The sequence below is a fragment of the Asterias rubens genome, chromosome 15 (genome assembly GCF_902459465.1).
Source record: "Asterias rubens chromosome 15, eAstRub1.3, whole genome shotgun sequence".
In the NCBI taxonomy this organism is placed as follows: Eukaryota; Metazoa; Echinodermata; class Asteroidea; order Forcipulatida; family Asteriidae; genus Asterias; species Asterias rubens.
In genome coordinates, this window is record NC_047076.1 from 833159 (window position 1) to 856833 (window position 23675).

At 37.7% G+C, this 23675-nt stretch overlaps 1 protein-coding gene across 1 annotated transcript; it reads left to right on the forward strand.

Moving 5' to 3' along the window:
* The first annotated feature begins 1698 nt into the window (after positions 1 to 1698).
* LOC117299961 (ATP-dependent translocase ABCB1-like) lies at positions 1699 to 22340 on the forward strand. The gene is given in 30 exon segments (XM_033783585.1): positions 1699 to 1912; positions 3747 to 3857; positions 4083 to 4252; positions 5020 to 5207; positions 6211 to 6435; positions 6821 to 6995; positions 7453 to 7577; positions 8551 to 8667; positions 9183 to 9237; positions 10276 to 10389; positions 10566 to 10676; positions 11154 to 11279; positions 11414 to 11617; positions 11719 to 11889; positions 12019 to 12271; positions 12718 to 12753; positions 13963 to 14099; positions 14641 to 14796; positions 15134 to 15235; positions 15425 to 15502; positions 16039 to 16122; positions 16652 to 16855; positions 17476 to 17576; positions 18469 to 18609; positions 19132 to 19288; positions 19873 to 20070; positions 20197 to 20403; positions 20496 to 20585; positions 20587 to 20643; positions 20763 to 22340. Coding segments are annotated over 29 exon segments (4071 nt in total). The 5' UTR covers positions 1699 to 1912; positions 3747 to 3769; the 3' UTR covers positions 20964 to 22340.
* Positions 22341 to 23675: the final 1335 nt, after the last annotated feature.

The following is a 23675-nucleotide window of genomic DNA, read 5'->3' on the forward strand; positions in this document are numbered from 1 at the left end:
TATAAAACAGTTTAGGTCGATGCGTGCTCAGTGAATCTCTGACGGCACACAGCCCTTTGAAGTTGCCAGATAACCACTCCATCACGATCATTGAGCTGGAAATTTTCCATGTTCAGATTGATCTCAGCCTGTAACAAAAAAGGTGAAAGAGAACATTCAACATTTTTTAAGCCACTCAAAATGCCGAACAAGAACCGAACAATAATCAATAAATTGAAAAAATTGTAGCACGGACGACGCGCGTAGCATGATGATAATCTATTTTTTAGGAGAATTTGATTTTTCAACCCGTCTCAACATTGAACAAATCAAAACACGCGCCTTGACAACATTCATCAAATTCGATGTCATATTTTGTGAGCTATTAATATACAGAACCTTGGCATGTTGCGCATTTTTATATGGTTGGGGTAGGGGGGGGGGTTGAAAAAAGGAAGGGGTTCAAATGAGGGACGCCCTCCTGACTAGTATACGCTAGTATACTGGCACTAAACTGACGATGAGGGCCGCGCCCTACACTATCTGTGTTTCATCATGCAGTCACTTTGTGGACATTGACTGCACACTGTGTGGATGTGTAAGAGCACATGGTGTTTCAATGACCTCTTTTGTTTTTAGGTTCACATTTCGTATGCGTATGTAGACCCAGTAACTGGGGCGCTGTATTCCTTTTTTAAAATGTTGACATTAATCGCCTCATACTAGATGACCGATAATGTCAAAATTGCGAGAGAGAAAAAATAGTACAGCGCTCCATGCCATTACTGGGTCTAATCATGGATGAATAAATTATCTAATTTATTCCTCCATGGTCTAATCATGGTTTCATGGTCTAATGCGTACTATGTAGGTCTAGGATCTGATGTCTGTAGGCCTATGCCGTTGCAAAACCTTTATAAATATTTTTTCAATAATTACGAAAAGTTTGGACAAAGGTAAAATTTATATAAAATAGAGCAATGGCAAGTGGTGAGTCATTATATCATGATGCAATGTTGTTGCATCAGCTCCAATGCATCCCTCCCGACGCAACCCGTGAGCCCTTTTTACTGTCATTGTGAAAAAGGTTCCTTTTACCTTTCGCTACTATGACGTAGCCCTTGCGTGCACATTGCACATACCACTTTTGTTGGCATCCTATATCTGTACAAAGATCACTTGGTGAAAAACAAACACTTCCAGTAGTGAAACTTGGCAGTGAACTGTGGGGTTCTTTGTTATAGTATTGCATGACCGGCGGGGCAAGGACGGTCGTACTTAACCCACTTTCTCTTTAAAGAATAATTGAGGGAAATAGACTTGTAAAGGTCGATGACTAATAATATTAATGCATTTGTTTTTCATTCGGTCAGATGATACACATGTCATACACGCGAGCTCTTCGCTTGCTCCGCTGCCCCGCAAATTGTGTGCAGTTTTTATCGGTGGTTGGCCACATTTCATATAATTGTGTGTAGCTAGCTTTGTTTTCATCATTATCCGTCTTCAATTCCAAGTGGTTGGTCCTGTATTTACTGTGTGTACAGCATCTTCAATCTCTAGTGTGCTGGGTGCGGATTTGCTTCTACCTAGTGAGTTCTACTGCTGCTGGTCTTGCGGAGGGCACAGTGCGGTTTGCACTTCGTTATCGTAAAACTGATTACACAACAATAAAATTACCGATAAAGGTGAGTGAAGCATGGTGAAAGTGTGTCACTGCTGCAGTGCTGGTAGTATAGGACCATGGAGCGGAGCAATTCACTATGAAGGTGGTAGATCTTCTAAACGAAGTTTAGGAGTTTACTAGGGACTGTGAATGGTGAAAGTGATGATGAAGCGCATCGCCATTGTTGTCTATTTTCTGCAGTGTATGAATGAGTAGAGCCTAGTTGAGGCAGTTGCGGTATTTTTGAAACACCAGACTGAAATTCTGGTGAGTTGACTCCAAACGATTGTTTATCATAATGCCACAAAGAATTGGGTGACACACAAATTATGATATCTTTTTTTTTTTTTTTTACTTCTCGCAAATCTCACAATCTCATTCTCTGTCCTTGGTCTAAACTCTACCTCCTTGCTTGGTCTAAACATGGAGGATTTCTCATTGGTCTAAATGATGAATGATCGCACAACACAATGTGTAAATGCTAGCACAGCAGCTGCGCACACACTGCTGACTATGCGACGCGACAAAAGAAGTCACAATGGTGATAACAATTTCATTGTGTTGACGATGATATGGGCCCAATATCATAAGCCTTTAAAGAAGGCGCCTTGGGCACTCTATCAATGGATATGTGTGCATTATAATAGAAGTTTTGCCTATTTTTTTGGTGCTATTGAAGACACTGGACACTACTGGTAATTGTCGAATACCAGTAGTACAGTATTCAATTGGTTGTCGAACTTGGGAGATGATAATGGAAGAAAAAACACCATTGTCACACGAAGTTGTGTGCTCTCAGATGCTTGATTTCGGGACCTCAAAATTACTTACTACGTTACTTCAGAGGGAGCCAGTTCTCACAATGATTTACTATCAACCTCTCCCCATTACTCGTTACCAAGTAAGTTTCTTTGCTAACAATTATTTTGAGTAATTACCAATAGTGTCCAGTGCCTTTAAAGGCAGTGGACACTATTGGTAATTGTCAAAGACTAGCCTTCACAGTTGGTGTATCTCAACATATGCATAAAATAACAAACCTGTGAAAATTTGAGCTCAATCGGTAATCAAAGTTGCGAGATAATAATGAAAGAAGAAAACACCCTTGTCACACGAAGTTGTGTGCGTTTAGATGGTTGATTTCGAGACCTCAAGTTCTAAACTTGAGGTCTCGAAATCAAATTCGTGGAAAATTACTTCTTTCTCCAAAACTATGGCACTTAAGAGGGAGCTGTTTCTCACAATGTTTTATACCACCAACCTCTCCCCATTACTTGTCACCAGAAAGGTTTTATGTTAATAATTATTTTGAGTTATTACCAATAGTGTCCAGTGCCTTTAAGGAGTGTGAGCAAAAATATTACTAAGCAAAGAAAAGTATTGCTTCCCAGAAACAGGTTACCAGCCAAAATTATATTTAGCTAACATTGTTGTGACTGACTGGTTCCCCACTAAACATCTTTATGAAATTGGGCCATGATCGTTTTCCCAAGCATATTAGGTAGGTAAACATTTTTTGTCTTGCTCTTATTAAATTTATTTCCCCAAGTACAGGTCGTTTTTTTTTTTTTGATAATTGTTTTCCAATGAATAAGGGAAGAGGTGGACTAGAAAATGTTAGTGCTGGCTTTGTAGAACCAGAACCTCAAAAAATTGTATAAAATTGGGTTTATTAAATTGTAATTAAATCAGTGAATGAAGGAATATACCCTTTGTATAATGCCCCCTTTTCCTTCCCACAGTGCCTTTCGGCCATTCAAGAAAAATCAACCAGGCGGATTGGCGATGAGGTATATGGTGCCAAGATAAAGTGGAAATATGACAATTTTAGTATCATGTGGTAAAAAAAGAAAGATGCGGCTCTGCAAGCCTTACTGTCCTTTTATTTTGTTGAGTTTGTGCATGTATCAATAAAGTAAAGTTATTAGTTATTGAAATTAATTATTTATCTATTCATTATTCAAAAGGGTCTGAACACATGAGACTGAGAAAGTGAATGTGATCAGTTTCTGTTTTCTTTAATATTTTCCTTTCTATCATTTTAGATGATATAAAAGATATGAATCAATTATAGCAAGGTAATCTTTTTTATTTCCCGCAGTATCGTGAAAAGAAACCCATAAAATGACGGCGACAGAGGATGATTCAATACCAAATGAGGAGATCACAGATCCTGGAAGTCGGCAGGAAGATCTGACAGAACAGAAATCAGGTATAAATGATTGTAACTTTACTTTAAATGCAGGGCTTGAGTTTTACACTGGACCAGAAGCCTGAGGCCGGTAGATGTTGTGTTAACCCAGTAATCTCATGAACAAGGGCCCATTTCATGGCTCTGCTTATGACTGAACTCTGTGCTTACAATCATCATTCTCTGCTGAAGCAGGTTGAATTTTAAAAATTCTGATTTATAGTAATTTTTTTGTTTTTCTAACAGATACTCAAATAGGGAATGGAGACACGTTGTTTCATGAAAACAATGAACAAGCTGACACCGCTGCCATTGATGAAGAAGCAATTGAACTAAAGACAGAACAACAAGAGGAAACTGCAAACAAGGAAGACAGCGTCCAAGTTAAAACCAGAAATGTCACCTCCTTGCAACTTGTGAGTTCCTTCAAACTTTCTTGAACCATTATAGACTGGTCCCCTGTCTTTATTCACAAAGACAGGCACCATAGAGTTATATATAAGAACTAGAGGGCGCACTGGCCTATATACGCGCTCCGGCATGTGCACAGGCGGCCATTTTCTAAGTTGAAAAACTGGCATCTCACAGGGTGTGTTGTGCGGCCATTTTGTAAGTTGAACAAACAGCATCGCGTGAGCGTTCAATAAAAAAACCTAAAACGTGTATTTCATATTCATCTTGCGGTCCCGTGGTGTTTGTGCACGAAGCATCACTCGTGCGCTCTCTAGTTCTTATTATATAACTCTATGACAGGCACCGGTCTTATGGCCCCATTGATTTCATTGGATAAATGTGCTGTTCGAATAGCTTTGACGTCATTCCAGGGGCTCACCCAGGTCATCCCCCCTTGTGGAATGGGTCACTTGGGGCTAGCCCCAGGTGCATGACGTCACCAACAGAGGGTGGGTGATTGTTCAATTAGCTCTTGTCAGGGGCTCACCTGAATGAGCACCGCGGAGTTGACACAGGGAAGCTAATCGAACGCACCCAATATCTTTGTTTTGACTGTGAATTCATTAAAACTTTCTTGAACCATTGTGACTGGTGATGGTGGATTTACATTTGGTGCTACCGCAAATTACCTCATCTAACTATACACCCACCGTGCCAAGTTTCAAATACTACAATTTGTCTTCAAGATTATTAAATCAACTGTTGTGCTCTGTTTTTTTCTTATTGACAGTTCCGTTTTGCTGGTCCCTTTGAGGTACTCCTCTTAATCTTTGCCTTCATCCTGGCTATCACCCAAGGAGTGTCGTTACCTCTAGTCCTATTCTTCTTTGGGAAAGTGACCGATGCTTTTATCGACCAAGGCAAAAACTATGGAAGTGCAACAAACCTTACTGTACCAATGATGACCACTCCAAATACGTAAGTGTTTCAGGTTGTGTTAATCTCATTTGTATCATTATTAGTTTAAGTTAAACTTATTATTTAATTACATTTGTATCTTAGCTAGATATCTCAGTTGGTAATCCGCCAGCATGTTATTCATGAGGTCGCACGGTTAAGTCCCGCTTTGGTTAGTTTCTAATTGTTCAACCCCAGTTTATTAAAAGTTTACCCAGTCAGTTCGCTTGTGGTTTATTTTATTACCTGATATTTGAAATAACAAGTAGCTTCCTTAAAGACAGTGGACACTATTGGTAATTGTCAAAGACTAGCCTTCACAGTTGGTGTATCTCAACATATACATGAAATAACAAACCTGTGAAAACTTGAGCTCAATCGGTCATCAAACTTGCGAGATAATAATGAAAGAAAAAAAGTTGTGTGCGTTTAGATGGTTGATTTCGAGACCTCAAGTTCTAAATCTGAGGTCTCGAAATCTAATTCGTTGAAAATTACTTCTTTCTCGAAAACTATGGCACTTCAGAGGGAGCTGTTTCTCACAATGTTTTATACCATCAACCTCTCCCCATTACTCGTCACCAAGAAAGGTTTTATGCTATAAATTAATTTGAGCAATTACCAATAGTGTCCACTGCCTTTAAAGGTGATTTGCCGCTGCCCTTTCAGGGTTGTATCGGATACTTGGGTGTGATCCCTGGCTACTTTGTAGTTTCAAATTGAATGGCTTTTTACTTGCACCCAGATGCAGATATTAGCAAAAAATAGCAAGATGGATCAGTTGGCAAAGCGCTGGAACGTTAATCCGAAGGTTGCAGGTTCAAGTCCTGCTTTTTTAAATACATTTTTTTTTCCAACTCAATTGTCTTGTCCAGAGAAAGTTATCTACAAAATGTTTCCAGTGGTGCCCCCCCCCCAAGATATCATTCCATCCTATCGGAAAGCTTCTATGAATCCATATTCAAATTTCATTAAAAAAAATCTTATTAAATTTCTTGATTTCTTTTCTTTCCTTCTTGCACAGCCCAACAACTAGCCCCACCGATACTATCACAGAGTATTCAATTTACTACGCTATCTTAGGTGTTATCATTATGATTATTGCCTACCTACAAAATATGTTATGGAACACCGCTGCCGAACGACAAATCCACAAGATCCGTCTACAATTTTTCCGGGCGATTCTTCGCCAAGAAATAGCTTGGTTTGACACCCATAAAGCTGGGGAGCTCACTTCAAGATCATCAGAGTAAGTTAGGATTTTCTTTTTGATTTTTTCTAATGAATACCAAAGTCTACTCAGCTGCAGTAGAATATAACTATCAAGACAAGGACTCAAAAACAATTCGCCTCAGCAGGTAGATATTGTATTAACCGAAACTGATATACAGTTTTTTTTATCGCAATCGAGCTGAAACTGCGTATATACATATTCGAGTCGAGATTCTGCATGTATGCAGTATCAGGTCGAATCATGATCACATCATCAAGTGTCACATAACGTTACTTTAGAGGTGCAGTTTTTCAAGATCTACGTTCAGTCGAAGTGGAACAGCTCTGTGTTTTGTTAACTTATAAACACACAGCTCTATTTTTGATTTGATTTGTTATTTGATTCTTTTGACTTGCTTCAGTGATATTGACAAGATCCGCGCTGGATTTGGTGACAAGCTTGGACTAATCTTACAGTACTTGGGCACCTGTTGTGGTGGAATCGCCCTGGGTTTCTCCAAGTCTTGGAAATTAACTTTGGTTATCCTGTGTGTAGCATTCCTTATCATGCTTCCTTCTATTGCGATTGGTGCTAGGGTAAGTAGGAATGGTTGGGAAAGGGACACAGGAATATGGGGGGGGGCTTGTAGAAGGGGTAAACCAGCATGGATAAGACCAGGGCCCGATTTCATAGAACTGCTTAAGCACAAAAACTTGCTAAGCACAAACTAATCTTGATTACCAAAACAAATTTACCAGGCGGAATACCATACAGTTACCATTGCTGCAACTAGTACCCCACTAATTTCTTGCTTAGCAAATACATTTGCCAAGCAGTATTTTCTGCTTAACGGCTTTATGAAAGTGGGCCCAGGCCTGTGAAGGCTATAAGAGCTAGCAGTCCCCTTGCCACTGCAAAGAAGAAAAAGACAAGCAACAATTTACAAACAAACCAAAAGACCCACTAACCAATTCTCATTAAACCTTTGTCAGTACTCATTCTTCCTGAATACCCATGAGATGATTTAAGACTTCTTGTTTCTTGTTTCTGCAGCTGATTCGTAAGATGACCACAAGTGCCTTAGATGCTTATGCTAAGGCAGGAGCAGTTGCCGAGGAAGTCCTCTCATCAGTCAGAACAGTAACAGCTTTTGGAGGAGAACATAAGGAAGTAGAAAGGTAGGTGCTATATCCTTCACTTTCAACAATTTTGCCACACATTAAAGACACTGGACACGTTTGGTAGTTGTCAAAGACCAGGGCCTAATTTCATAGAGCGGCTAAGCACAAAATTTTGCTTAGCGAGAAATTTCTTCCTCGATAAAAACAGGATTACCAACCAAATTTCCATTTGTTGCATATTGCCTGTTACTGGTGTTCAGCTGTTGTTTGCTTATCCTAAAAATCACTTGGAAATTTAGTTGGTAATCCTGTTTTTATCAAGGAACAAATTTCATGCTTAGCATATTTTTGTGCTAAGCAGCTCTATGAAATTGGGCCCAGTATGCTCACTTGGTGTATCCAAACATATGCATAAAAGAACTGGTCATCAAAGTTACAAGAGAATAATGAAAGAAAAAAACACGTAATTGCACAACTTTGTTTGCTTTCAGATGCTTAATAAAATGCTTTAGCTGAAGTCTTTTATTATTAAGTAGATAGACACATCGTGTTACTACATTCCAAATTAAGCTTGGGCGATACCACGATATTATCGATATATCGCGATACTAAATTGGAAACGATTTAGATATCGGATCAATTTGGTTTTAATAGAAATATCGATATATCGCGATATATCGCGATATCGATTAAGTATTGCAATATCGCGATGTATGTTCCTAGCTGAGACATCTTGCACCCCATAGGTTTGGAGTAAAACCAGAAGAATAGGTCATTAGAACACTTCTCTTATGCTATGACTGTCTCTTCTACAACTTTCACTGGGAGTTTGAAGACTGATGATGTCAAATATAATTAATCGCGATTATATCGAATATTGCGAAATATTGTTGGCGATATATCGTGATTAAAATAAATAATTATCACCCAAGCTTAATCCAAATACATTGATACCTCACCATGTATAAGGCCTCAAATTCCATTTTCTCCAGAAGATTTTAAATGTTTTCCTCTTTAAAAATCTTTTCAGGTACACAGAGAATTTGTACGGTGCGAAGAAGGAGTCGATAAAGAAGGACACTCTGCAGGCAATCTTAATTGGAGTTTTCTACTTCAACTTCTATGGAACTTATGCCCTTGCTTTCTGGTCAGTTGTTAAAATAGGCAATAATAGTAACAATAACCAGTTTTTATATAAAAACGGCTTTTTACACCTAAGGGCGTCTCAAAGCGCTCCCAACATTAATACCCCTGGTCACCGGGCCTTAATTCACTCCTTAAACCATCTCAGCTCCCTGGGGAGTATACAGCCTTGTGCAACAACAATGCGCTACTCGGCTAAATCAATCACAAGAACCATCTCTGCCCTCACAGGTACCCATTTAATTATAATAATAATAACAATAATGACATTTATACCGCACATTTTCCATACAAAAGTGATCAAAAGTTCCTTACAATAAAAATGATTCGATGAACTAAAACAATATAATAGTAAACACCCAATAAAACAAAAATAGCAAAGTAAGATTATGTAATAGAATAAACATAATTCTAATAATTATTTCCAATTATTTATAATTCATTTTAAGATAATAATTCAAGGGTTTGATCAAATTGAATAATAAATAAACAAATTTTTATTTATTCTATTCTTCCCAGGTACGGTTCAACCTTATATTTATCGGGTGAGCTCAGCCCAGGAGATATTATTGTGGTGCGTATTTTTGGATTTTTCTTAAACTTGAGTGATTAGAATAAGCGAGTGATGTGTTCGGAGCCCCTTCTCTTAATTCCTTTCGTGGTCAGGTTTTACGTGCCATATCCTCTTCCAGTAACTAATCCAGTATTTTGTTTTATTTTATTCGGTATTGTTTACATCGATTTGTTTATATTTTTGTTTATATTTTTACTTGTTTTTAAATTTAAATTTATTTCCTTTGTCTTTTATTGTTTATTCTATTTTATAATTTAATGTAGGCTTTTGCTTTTAAAATGTGTTTTTAATATATTTTCACAGTCGTTCATGGTGGTCTGTTTCTGTTCCCTATTTTATTTTATTTAATCTTCAATGTATGCTTTAGTTTTCTTTCCTAAGATGATTCTATTTTAATTGTTAACTTTGTACATATCAGATTGTTTTTATATAGGCTATATGATATTTTTTTAATTGTCTTTTATCCTTTCCTGTAATTGGCGGCTCGTCCGTTGTTGGTTTGGTCAATAAATATAACAATAAGCAGACTTGCTTAATGCTTACCAACCAAAAGGACCTATGATGTTAATGAAAAAGTAGGTAATGTGATGTTTCGACTCTAGCAGAGTCTTTCTCAAAGGCTATGTTTTTATTGTATGGAAGTGAAATACTCAGATTACCAAAGTCTTTAAGGAATTTAAGGGGAGGAGGAAAGTGGAGGATCGTATGTGAAAACCACCGAGGCCCATTTTCTTGGCTCTGCTTACCGCCGTATTCTGCGCTTATGATCACCATTCTTCGCTTACTTGGCAAGTGCCAAATGTCTGTGCTAGCTAGTGTACTGTAAGTGAAGAATGCCTGTGTAAACGCGGAATTCCCTGTACCGTAAGCACTTATTTATTACTTATGGTAAAGAGAGCCAAGAAATTGGGCCCAGTTCTTTTCAAAACCATCACAACTTGGAGAAACATTATTTTGTACTGTTTTGTCTTATTTAGAATTAGAACTGGAAGAGGTGCATAGAACCGATTAAAATGTTTCATTTGTTTCCTCCATCAGACGTTTCTTGGGATCTTATTCGGAGCGTTCTCACTTGGTCAAGCAACTCCTTACATCACTGATTTCATCACGGCTAGAGGAGCAGCTAGTACCATCTGGGAGATTATCGACCAGGTAGGCTAAACTTTTGGGTTGCCTGTAAATTGCCCTGTGTGACATTGCCCTTTATTGTTTTTATTGAGACACATTTTCAATCGTTCAATGATGACTTTATTTCTGCCACATTTTCATGTACTCTCATAACATGATCAAAGATGGCCACCACTTATAATAACCAATTTATTTTGTAGATTCCTGATATTGATAATTCATCTGAACTTGGTCTGAAACCAGAAACATTAACGGGAGATATTTCTTTCACCAATGTCCATTTCTGCTACCCTTCAAGACCAGAAGTTAAGGTAAGAAAATCTCCACCCCTGACCCACCCCACCCCTGGAAAAAAGTCCCCCACCAAGATTTTCCCTTCAGTCCTAAATAATATCTCAAAGAACAAGCTTTTGATGGTGTGAAATAGAAGTGCAGAGGTTTACTTATAGTTATAATGAAGTTAATGGCCTGACGTTTCAACCCTAGCAGAGTCTTTCTCGACCCAAACCCGGTTAATACTAAACAATGATAAACTAAACATCGAATTTAAAGAAGTAGCCAAAGTAGCTACGTGGGCCAATTCCAGATGGCTGCTTGGAGTAGAATTCTGTGGCTACACCCTGCCATAGCTTATAGATTTCGGTTTTTAGGCGTCGTAATAGCAGAATTTGTTTGTTAGCAGTCTATGAAATTGGATCCTGGAAAGAGCCACCTCCAATGCTTATGTTTAATAACCTGTTTTTGTTGATGACTATTCCTGAACTGCAGTTATTTTATAAATCTTCCAGGTGTTGAATGGTTTGACCTTAGAGGTCAAGCAAGGTCAGACAGTTGCATTGGTTGGTAGTAGCGGATGTGGTAAGAGTACCACAGTACAACTCGCCCAGCGCTTCTATGATCCATTGTCTGGATCGGTGAGTCTTTGTCCATCTTTCTTCAGACTTTTTGCTGGAGGCTTTATCTGAAAAAAAAAAAAAAAATTGATTGAATTGATAATTGTTACACCTCGGTATTAGCTGTTTTAATATAATATTACCATATTTATCAGGTCAAACTAGATGGGAATGACTTGCGTGACATCAATGTAAGGTGGCTGAGAGAGAACATTGGAGTGGTCAGCCAAGAACCTGTCCTCTTTGCAACCACCATTGCTGAGAATATCCGCTACGGTCGTGTGGATGCAACAGATGAAGAGATAAAAGCAGCTGCAAAGGAGGCTAATGCTCATGACTTCATATCTGCCTTACCAGACGTAAGTTTTTTCATCTACACTCTCTCGCCACTATTTTACTTCTCAATAAAGATTATTAAAACAATCTTTTTGAAAATAAAAATCTCATTATTTTTTCTCAGGGATATGAGACGCTTGTTGGTGACCGAGGGGCTCAGCTGTCTGGTGGTCAGAAGCAACGTGTCGCCATAGCGAGGGCGCTAGTTCGTAATCCAAAGATCCTCTTGTTGGATGAAGCTACATCAGCTCTTGATACTGAGAGTGAGGCTACTGTCCAAGCAGCCCTTGATAAGGTACACTTGTTTGTTTTCAACACTATGCGCATTCTGCCTTTATTTCCTTAAAGATGACTTTGACAGGGTTACTTAATCACCAAATAAGACCTGTTGCTAATGAGATGATGTTTTTACTTTGATCCCCAGGTCCAGGCTGGCCGTACAACTATCGTCATCGCCCATCGTCTCTCAACAATTCAAAATGCAGACGTCATCTGTAGCTTCAAAGACGGCAACATCTTTGAGAAAGGTTCTCATGAAGTCTTGATGCAAGATAAGAATGGTTTGTACTTTGGTTTAGTCCAACTCCAGAGTCGTAAGGAAGAGAAGACTAAGGAGGAGGCAGAGGTGAAGGAAGAGGAATATGAAGATGAGGATGAAGAAGAAAATGAAGAAAAAGGTTCGGACACTCATAGATTTTACTCCAAATATAAATAAAAGCTGAGTTAAAAAGCTCTCACCCAAAATCTCTGTCATATCTAACTGTAGGTAAATGTAGATGAATTACATGGAGTCTGTGTCCCTATTGCCCCAGTCTGTGTCCCTATTGCCCCAGTCTGTGTCCCTATTGCCCTGGTCTTGGCCTGGGTGTCACTTGGAAGTTCCCTCTTGACTTTGGAAATGGATGTGCCATTTGCAAAACGAAAACGATGAAATTCCAGGCCTGATAGTAGCCCTCTGCACTGATGTCCCACGTCCCTACTGTATGTGGCGGAATTCCAGCTCCCAAAACGGCAGCACCAAGATTTACTCTGTGTAATAATGAAGCTAATGAATGGTCTGAATATGGTTGTTAATATACTAACCCAACTCTGTAATTTCTATTAACCTACCTTTTAAAATAAGACTTGGATGTTGAGGAGGAGTTCGTCCCAATGGCAGGTAGGTTTGTCTTGACGTTATTTTGAAGGTGTTCTGTAATTTTATCTCATTTATTTATGAAGTCACATCATCAGTCACCACAACTTTAAATGTCAGTTTTTGTTCAAGCAAGCTCACTTAGAAGTTGTTACAAGAACCATCACTTATTCCTGGTAATTTGTTTTTTAATTTGTGACAAATAAATACTTTGCATCATCCCTCAATTTAACAGTTTCCTTCGTACCTTCCGTGTAACATGCATGTAAGTGTTGTCTTTATTCACACTGGGGCCTGTATTGATTGTAAATGCCTCGCTTTTGGTTTTAGTATTTTTAGTTGTAGTGGTCCAGGCTGTATATACATTATTTTTGCATTAACTGGTGGTATTTTATTTTTGATCTTTTTAAAAAATCTTTTTCTTTGTCTCTTTTTTTCTTACAATGCATGTTCAAACATTTTTTTTTAAATCTATGATTTTTGCTTCCGCATATAATTTGTAGTGAAACATTCTTGAATTCATCGGCCCTTTTCTAATTTATGGCTTCGGATTCCGCTTCAGGGTCCGTTCTCTCGTCTGAAGCCCTGAATGCATTTGTAATGAGAAAACAAAATTAGCTGTTGCAAACAACTTACCAACCAAATGGACCGAGAGTAATGCAAAAAATAGTTAATTGCCTGACATTTCGACCCTAGCAGAGTCTTTCTCGAAGGTTAAAAAAATAAAATAAAAAAAAACGTAAAGCGCGCACAAATTTTCAAAACAACCGCGGGGGCAAGCTACATTGTAGCCTGAGCCGAATCCAAAGCTGAAGCTGTCGTTTTGAAAAGGACCATAGATAGTCTGGACAGATCAGTCCTCTATTTTATGTAGCCTGCAACACTTGAGTGACCCTACGGCAGTACATGTACATGGGCTACACTTGTATGTGTCTCACTCTCCTGTATAGATTGGACAGAGCACCTCATACAGAACTGCTACTGTACAAAACATTTGAAGTACCGTACTGCTAATTATAGTCAGCCTTTGTATGTACATTACATTACCCTTCTTTTTTTTTTTTTTTTTTTTTTTAGCCTTCGAGAAAGACTCTGCTAGGGTCAAAACGTCAGGCCTTTAACTATTTTTTACATTACATTACGTTACACAACAACCTGACACTATAACCTCTACTTTGTACATATATTTGAAGACAACTAAAACATGACTTAACTTTCAAAATATCTTCTTAGGATCAGTTGAAGCTCAGAAAGCAGAGAAGGAACCGTTGTCATCATCTCGTCATCGGAATATTTCTGGCTCTAGTGACAAACAAACTCCAGAACTGAATCGTGTAGTGTCTACAGTATCGGATACACCTGAGACACAGGTAGGCTTTCAGATTTCCCATTGAAACCATGTCTTGCAATCACTCCAATGAGGGACTTTTGGGACACTACGGCCCTTCCTTGGCAAAACAGCCTAACTCGAAAAATTACATTTTGAGAAAAGCAAGTACAGAGATAAGCTGTTTTGTCATTAAAAAAAAAACGGGAAAAGAGGCCAAGGCAGGACATCTGTTTCGCATCCATACATAGTATGCCTTTGTAACTTTGAAATGGAAAAATGCCCTCAATTAGTAACTCAAATACTTTTCAGTAAGTCTGCAGCCACCTAGGTTCCAAAGTCTTCCATTAGAAATGGTGTTTCCAGAACACCATCAGCACTCACAGCTCAGCCAGATTTAAAACTAAAGCCGTATCCGCATTGGCAGCCGAAGATAATGGCTACGGCTGTTGCTAAGGACATCCTCCATTCAATGCATGATGACGCAAATTCTAGCCGTAGCTGTAGCCGCTAATTCGGACGCAGCCTTAAATTGTTTCCGGTTTTCTACTTTCATAAAAACTAATTAATATTTATTCTTGAAGGAGGATGAGGAAGATGTCTTGAAGAATTTTAGTTTTACTCGAGTGATGAAGATGAATTCTCCTGAGCTCCTCTACATGATCATTGGTGTTATCTGCTCAGCTTTCAATGGAGGAGTGCAACCGGCTTTCTCTATCATCTTCAGTCGCATCCTTGGGGTAAACATTTATTCCTAACCAAGATATATCAAGCATGTATCCACACTTGGCCCTTTCTTTTCAGCTTTTTGCTTGTGTGTGTTATTGTTATTCCTTGGCCCAGTTCGATAAAGCTTGTAAACACAAAAACTTGCTAAACACAAACAAATCTTGCTTAGCAAAATAGTTTACAAGCCAGAATACCATATTGTTACCATTTCTGCGACTGGTACCCCAATATTAGCAACAACTTTGCTCAGCAGAATTGTCTGCTTAACAGCTTTATGAAATTTGGCTCTGACTATAATTGTTCATTGCTCATATTTATTTGAAATTTTTCCTTTTTGCTTCTTTGCAGACATTTGCTCTTCCATTGGAAGAAGTCCAAGCCCAAGTTGTCCTCTACTGTCTTCTACTCTTTGGAATTGGTGTTATAGCTCTCATCTCAAACACCTTAGGGGTAAGTAAGAAACCCCCCCCCCCCCTCAAAATACCCTTACACCAATGTGTGTTGGCACTGTATGCTCATTGTTCACATAACTTAGAACTCACAAACATGGTGTTGGAAAGAGTCTATTGTTTTACCTCATCAGTGATGGCAACCTATATTCATGGTTTCTAACGGATAGTGTGATTTTATTTTCTGTAGGGAGCGAGTCTTGGTAAATCTGGCGGTGAGCTTACAATGCGTGTACGAAGGATAGCATTCAAAGCCATGCTAAGACAGGTAAGCATGACGTAAATTACCCAATAAAAGCAAACCTGAGTTTGCCAATGACAAACTAAGGTCCGTACTCCCTTGTTTTCAACAAGATCTTTCTTATCTGATCAAAAGGTTGTGAGGCGTAAATATGTGGTTTAGGGAGTCACTGCCTGTGAGTTTACTGACACAAATATCAACACAATCTTACAGGTTCGTGTTTATACTGTTTAATTATTGGAAAACAGTGTAAAATGTTATTATGAAAGCAACTTTGAAGCGTAAAAATAAACCAAATATATCTTAAGAAAATGATATAAGAAACAGTAAGACTTTTCCCTCTGCTCTTTAGTCATTTGATCAGGACCACTGTTCTTGGGGAATCGGGTTCCAGGGTGAAAGTTTTTATGTTGAATGTTTACAGGCTGCAAGTTAACTAGTACCATGGAGGATTTCTTTCCTTCATGCTAGTACGAGTAAGAGTTTCTTCCTCAGAATTTGGTCATTTTTTATGGCAGCAATGGCTAAAATCAAAGCATTTCTTGTCCTTCTTACATCTTTAGGACATTGCGTACTTTGATGATCATAAAAATAGCAGTGGTGCTTTGACTACAAGATTATCAACGGAAGCCTCCTTGATCTCGGGGGTAAGTAATAATAATAAAAAATAATAAATAAACATACTTATCAAGTGCCTTATGGAGAGCATCAGAACGCTTTACAACAAAATATATCATAGCAAAATAGTCAAAGAAACAGGAAACAAACAAAAATATATATCTTTGTTTGGGGTGCCAGCCAGAAGCTGTGAATCTTTTCCTTTTGTTTTTGGTGGCAATTAGGCGACCATAATGGCAGTTTTAACTGCCAACCCTTAATAGGGTTGGATAGCTCAATTGGTAGACATGCTTATGTTAATTCAGAGACGACAGGTTCAAATGCCGGTCTAGTCAATTTGTCTTTATTCTCCTGAATATTTAAATACTTTCTCTTATTTTCTCTTAATACACCATATTGCAGCCGAAGGCTGAATTGCACAGTGATTAAAGTAGGTCAAAAATATCAATACACAGGAGAATGAAATAACAAATTACAAAGACTAGGTACAAAATAGGGTTACTATAGGGTTACATTCTCTTACTAACTCTTACTTTCTCATACTTTCTCTAATCACAGGTGACTGGTAGTCAGTTTGGTTTCATTGTTCAAGCTTTCTCCAACATCGGTGTTGCTATCATCATTGCGTTTATCTTCGGTTGGCAGTTGACGTTACTCGTCTTAGCGTTCCTGCCTCTGATAGCATTCTCAGGCTTGATGCAGATGAAGCAACAAAGATCCTTTGCAGCACAACAACAGTCAAGCAAAGAGAGCATTGGGAAGGTAAGCTGGTATACACGCCCACATGATATTTAAAATAATGTGACAGTATGAACACAAATAAGCCAGAACACTTATTATGGAAGAGTAGGGGTCAGTAAACCTCTGTGTTTCTGGTTCATTGCAAGCCACCCTTGCTAACAGGTTCCCTCAGGCTTCTTGAGTCACAGTGATTACATTTACTTTTGAGGTATCCTTGGTTTGTGTGTATCGATCATCCTCTACAGCCCAGCTGGAATTCAACATCGGTCCTATCCCCCGAATTCGCTATGGAGAACGCGCCTCTCTATTGCCACGCCCACTCTCTGGAACAACCTTCCTGTCCACATCTGTGTCTCAACTACACTGGACTCATCATTTAATGCTGCTCCCAAACCCACTTATTTAGATACATCTAAGCTTGTTACAGTTTCAGCTATTTCATCCCACTTCAAATTATGTCATTTTATTTATCATACAATTATGTTGTTATGGTAAATATATCGTGTATTTAATAACATTTATGTTTCAGCGCTTAGAAACCCTGTATTAAGTGCTATATGAATACATGTTGTTATTATTATTATTCATGTGTATAGCAAAAGCCAGAAGTGGTTCAACTTTTGTTTATTTTCATTTTTCAGATCGTCACAGAAACTATTGTGAATATTCGCACCGTTGCAAACTTGACAGTAGAGCCAACCTTCTACAACCAGTATTTGGAATTCCTGAACAAACCTTACAAGTAAAAACATTTATTTTATCCTTTTTAAATTTTGATTGGGGAAATATTAATAAATACTTCTATGAAGAAATAACTTTATGTTGTTATAACATAATTCCGTGTACAGCCACAGTCCTTCATTGAACATGAAAACACAGTCACAGAAAACTTCACTATAGAGTTCTAGTCTTTTTCAATATTTATTCTCATTTATTTAAACAAAAATATTCCAAATAATAAACCACAAGGGAGACTGACTGGGTAAGTTTGAAAGGATTTGGGGTTGAACAAAGACAAATTTACTAGAGCGGGTTTTGAACCAATTGCCTCTGGTGTTCTACTGAGCTATCATCCCCAGGTTGACATCCGAAACATAATATCCCTAGAATGGTTAAAAAGATGAAATGAGCAGTTGATTCAACAACAAAAAAGTGTTATTTTAATTTCCCCTTAAAGCCATTGGACACTTTCGGTACAGAAAAAAAAATAAAAGTTCACAGATTTACAAATAATTTACAGGGTTTACAGAAGGTAATGGTGAAAGACTTCTCTTGAAATATTATTCCACGAAATGCTTTACTTTTTGAGAAAACATTAATAAAACAATATCAATTCTCGATAGCGAGAATTACAGATTTATTTTAAACACATGTCATGACACTGCGAAACGTGCGGAAACCAAGGGTGGGTTTTCCCGTTATTTTCTCCCAACTCCGATGCCCGATTGAGCCTAAATTTTCACAGGTTTGTTATTTCATATATAAGTTGTGATACACGAAGTGTGGGACTTGGACAATACTGTTTACCGAAAGTGTCCAATGGCTTTAAGATAATTATCAATTCCAAAAAGTAATCAAGTATTAAGAAAAAGAATGGTTGTTCATCTGTTTTTGTTTCTTCTCTCAATCTTCAGGAACAGTCTTAAAGATGCTCATCTTTCCGGCATTACATACGCAGTTTCTCAAAGTGTCATCTTCTTCTGCTACGCCGCATCGTTTCGTCTTGGCGGATGGCTCGTCGAAAATGACAAAATGGAATTTCAAAACATCTTTCTGTAAGTCAAACCAAAACCAGGGCTCGATTCAACAAAGTGCTTAGATTTATCTTAAGATTGTGACATCACCTGTTGCTAAGCAATTAAAAAAATACTCATGTTAAGATAAATCTCAGCTCTTTCTAAAATTTGTCGCAGGGCATGAACGAATATTAAGAATCTTGCTCTCAGCAAAAGATAACTTTTTTTGAGAAGTCTTTTTCCAAATTACTTATAATTTTTTTTAAATAATGCAACCGGCCAGTCACTAGCGACGGGTTTAAACTCTTCAGGAAAATAGGTGTAAAACAAAAGATAAAGATCGCATGAAGGCAGTTTTCAGAATTGGAAAGAGGACTCTTGAGGGTGCTGTTGTGACCTGGGGGTTGACATTTGCAAAAAAGAGGTAACAATAAATGTGTCCATATGATCAATACATAAATGGTGCATAAAAGTGTTAAAGACCATTTATATAAGTTTTCAATAAATGTAATGTTGGGTTTTATATACACTTATTCAGACTGTTTTGCTATTTTGTAACAGGGTCTTTTCAGCCATTGTGTTTGGTGGTTTTGGTCTAGGTCGTGCCATGGCCTCGGCACCAGACTACTCCAAAGCTAAGACTGCTGCAGCTCATGTGTTCCAGTTAGTAGATAGAGAACCACCCATCGACAGCTACAGTGATAAAGGAGTCCAGCTTGTAAGCCCTTAGAGAATTTTATTGCGTTTCTTGTCGCTATTAATTTTTCTAAGTATCAACTCTGAAACTTCATAGATGGAAATTTGCATCGGGGATACAGAATAATTATTAACTTTTGTTTTACCCATATACACTTTTGTGTGTAAGCTACTTTACTCAGTAATTTCCCGAGCTCTGTGGAAAAAATCCCACTCGGGTGGGATTCGAACCCACGACCTTTGCAACTCTAGAGCAGTGCCTTACCAACTAGACTCCGAAACTCTTCCAATTATATGTCAATCAAACATAATTCTTTCTGAAGTCTTATACAAAACAAATTTTTTGATTATTTCTCTTAGGCGGTTGGGTTGGTGTAGGAGTATCTTTTCTCGCCTTCCTTCCACCCTTGGGACCCCGGTTCGAATCCCACTGATAACACGATGTAGATTGGGTTTTTAGTCCTTATCTGACTGCGTGGGTTTTCCGTGGAATAAATCTCTGGGCTTTTCCTTGCATCTAAAACTGAAACTTCCTCGTCTTCTCTCTATCTGTCTTAACCAGATTGGGATTCAAGATTCAACCAGTTTTCTCTTTTCTTTCAATAGGAACATTTTTCTCCAGAGATATCCTTTGACAAGGTGCGTTACCGATACCCAACTCGTCCCGATGTACCAGTTCTACGAGGTCTGACTGTCTCTGTGAAGCCAGGAGAAACATTGGCGTTAGTTGGAAGCAGCGGTTGTGGGAAGAGCACGTCCGTTTCACTGATAGAGAGGTTTTATAACCCAATGTCAGGACAAGTGGTAAGACTTAAACTGCCGTTCATGTCATCTTCTTAACTGTCATTTCAAGTGAAATTTGTTTGAGTTGTTGAAAAGTGCAGTTACGACTCTCACTGATAATGTTATGTTTTTATTAAACATTCCTAGAGTTTGGACAACCATGAGATAAAGATTCTGAACCTTGGCTGGTTTCGATCTCAAATTGGTTTAGTCTCCCAGGAACCAATTCTCTTTGATCGTACTGTGGCTGATAATATTGCATACGGTGACAACTCTAGAAAAGTATCTATGGAAGAGGTGATTGATGCAGCCAAGAAAGCCAACATCCATGACTTTATTGCTTCATTACCTGAGGTGAGTTTGATACATTCAAGATTTGGAGATTCATTTCTGAAAGCTGTGAAACTTATGACAGAGTAATATCAAATGATTTCCTCTTTTTTTAGGGTTATGAGACAAGAGTAGGAGACAAGGGTACCCAGCTGTCTGGTGGTCAGAAGCAGCGAGTGGCCATCGCGAGGGCGCTTGTCCGTAACCCCTAAGATCCTCCTTTTGGATGAGGCTACGTCTGCGTTGGACTCAGAAAGTGAAAGAGTAAGTTCCTGCAGGTGTTTCATGATCTTCACATTGAGACTTGATTTGAGATCAGATTGGCTAAGAGGTACTCTCTTTAATCTTCATGATCTGATGAATCTTCCAATTCTATTTTCTAGGTTGTACAAGAAGCCTTAGACGAGGCCAAGAAGGGTCGTACCTGCATCACTATTGCCCACCGTCTCTCCACTATCCACGATGCTGAGAAGATTGCCGTCATCCGCCATGGCAAAGTAGCCGAGTTTGGCAAGCATGAAGAGCTCATGCAACTGAAGGGACAGTACTACAGATTGTACACAGCGCAAGACCTTCAGAACTAATCAGGCTATTAGGTATGAGTATTTATCTACGCAGCTTTGTTCAAAATTGTTTGATGTTTGAAACAGCGTATCAGGTTTTTAAAACAAAGTCAACACAAATATGGAAAATACAAAAATGTTGTATCCATCCAGCCTCATTGTAGTTCCTGTTAGTTAAATAGGAAAACATCAAAATGGCATCCTGGCGAATATCCATTGTTATAGCTTTTTGAAAACATTTTAAAGGCCAAATAATTATGCCTGTCATTTTTGAAATGTCAACCAGTACACCAACTTTCTATATTTTGTAGGAAATTGTTTTCCCTTTCTGTGTGTGTTGCAATATCATCTTATTTAAGATGAAACAAAAATCGGAAACGGTAAGTAAAGTAAGAAGAACATAATTCCTGCTTCAGGAGAAGTTGTGTTTGGGGATTTTCCTTTCAAGGAACTTTTAAAAATCTAGACAAAAATGTTTTAATATTTGAAATGTGTTTATCTTATCTACAAATGCTCATCTTTAGTCAAAATATGTTGTTTGTGTTCCAAGGACAGTTTGTAATTTGACCAAAAAGTAAAGTTTTGAAAAGGCTCATCTTTAGACGAAAGCATTTTGTGGTGTCTTTCCAAGGTTAATTGGTAATTTGCGGAAAAATGTGTGTACATTTTGAAACTCGTGTCTTTTCTGTAAATCACATTTTCTTTGTATGTAACAGCTTTTATGTAATGTAATGGCTTGTGTGTGAGGACATTTTAAAATTTTAAAGTAAACTTGTGATATTTTGAAACATGTATCTGTTTCATACTGTTGGTTTTGGGGGTCACTAATATGCGGTTTGTCCTTTGTAAATTTGACCAAAACCTTATTCAGGGTTTAGGTTTTGAAACGCAATTTTCTTTTTCGTTAATGCTGTTTTCTTTTATCAGAAATGGTGATTCTACCTCAACAGCAAATGTATATTGAATATTTATTAAAAAGTATAAACTTTTTGTTGCATAAATTTCCATGAATTTACGTTTTTAATATAAATGTATACATATTATTTGTAAATTCATTATATCAATGTAAGTTTTTCTTCTTGTTCTCTAACTGTTCCGGTTCTTGGTTTGATTGTCAGCATATTGCGCCACATCACCTTGTAAACCATTCCATGGAGTTAGGTAAAAAGAATAGATTTCACAATTCAAAACGTAGTCCCACATGTATGTACATGTACCTTGCGCAAGCTTGTAGGAAATACTGAATGTTAAAGATGCTATGTCAGATTTTGGGCCCCAAACATTGAGTGAATGGTATTTCAAAGAGTATCTTCTCTGACGAAAATGTCATTCCCTTCAATGAAAAAAAAAAATAAAATAGATAAAATTAGAAAGCTACTTTTGACCAATCAGAGCACGTAAACACATATTACACCAATAAATTATGAAGTCGTCATATAAAACCCCCAAAATCAATGCTTCTCAGCAAAAATATTTACAAAATGCTTGGCTTCAATCAAATACTTACAAAACCTTTACATGAAAAACAAACCATAAATGAAAATACACGCTTTTGGGCCCCAAACATTGAGTGAATGGTATTTCAAAGAGTATCTTCTCTAACGACTACTTTTAATGGTCAGGAACCATGACAACAATTTTAAACGTTTCTTATAAAACACATAAGAATTGGTCACATGATATATTGTTGGGATCCCGACAATTTTGCGCACTTTATTTCACTGCTACTAATAATTGGCGGACTTTTTTGAGCAATGGCTCAAATGAAAGCTTGTAACTTTCTTGACCCCCATCATAACACCTATTGAATTTTAAATACAAATTTTTGGGTCAAATCGGCCAAAAATCTGACATAGCATCTTTAAAGCACCTGGAGCGTCACTGAGATACAGCTATTGCTTATGCGCACTGTACAAGCAGTCATTCTTAGTAATGTATGTTGTCTTGTATGTTTTGCTTTTTTTGTTGTGGGATTCTTTCGAGTCAGTCTTTCTTGAGTAAGGCTGTGTCTGAATTGACAGCTACGGCTGTTGCTAAGGGTGTTCCTTTACCTCAATGCATGATGACGCAGAAATCTAGCCATAGTCATAAGCTGTAGCCATAATTTGGACAAGGCCTAAGTCTTAATTTTAGGGCAATATTCTTGAGCTTTTATTTTTACATTCATTATATTTTTTTAAAGCAGGATCTTGTATGTATTACTCAATTCCAGGGCTTGTAATATGTTTGGTCAAAGAGAGATGACACTTATACACATTTGGTATTATTTATATTAGTATGGTGTTTAATTAAAGCTGTTCTGGTGAACAATAAATAAACTGCGTAAAGATGGTAAGTTATTTTGTGTTGATAAATTAAAATAAAACAAAATCAAGAAGTAAAATATATACCTTTTCTTAGCAATTCGGTTGTTTTAATTATATATGAATGTAGATATATACAATAAACCTATGAAGATTTCCAAAGGTGCTAGCATTTCTGCGATATCACTGAAAAATCTTTAACGGTTCTGCCACTCAAATAAAATAATTCATAATCTGTTCTAACCCAGTAAGTTTTCAATGCCATTTAGATTAAGAGCGATTGCCAAATGTCATTCCCTTCAATGAAAAAAAATAATAAAATAGATAGAATTAGATAGCTACTTTTGACCAATCAGAGCACATAAACACATATTACACCAATAAATTAGGAAGTCGTCATAGAAAAACCCCAAAATCAATGCTTCTCAGC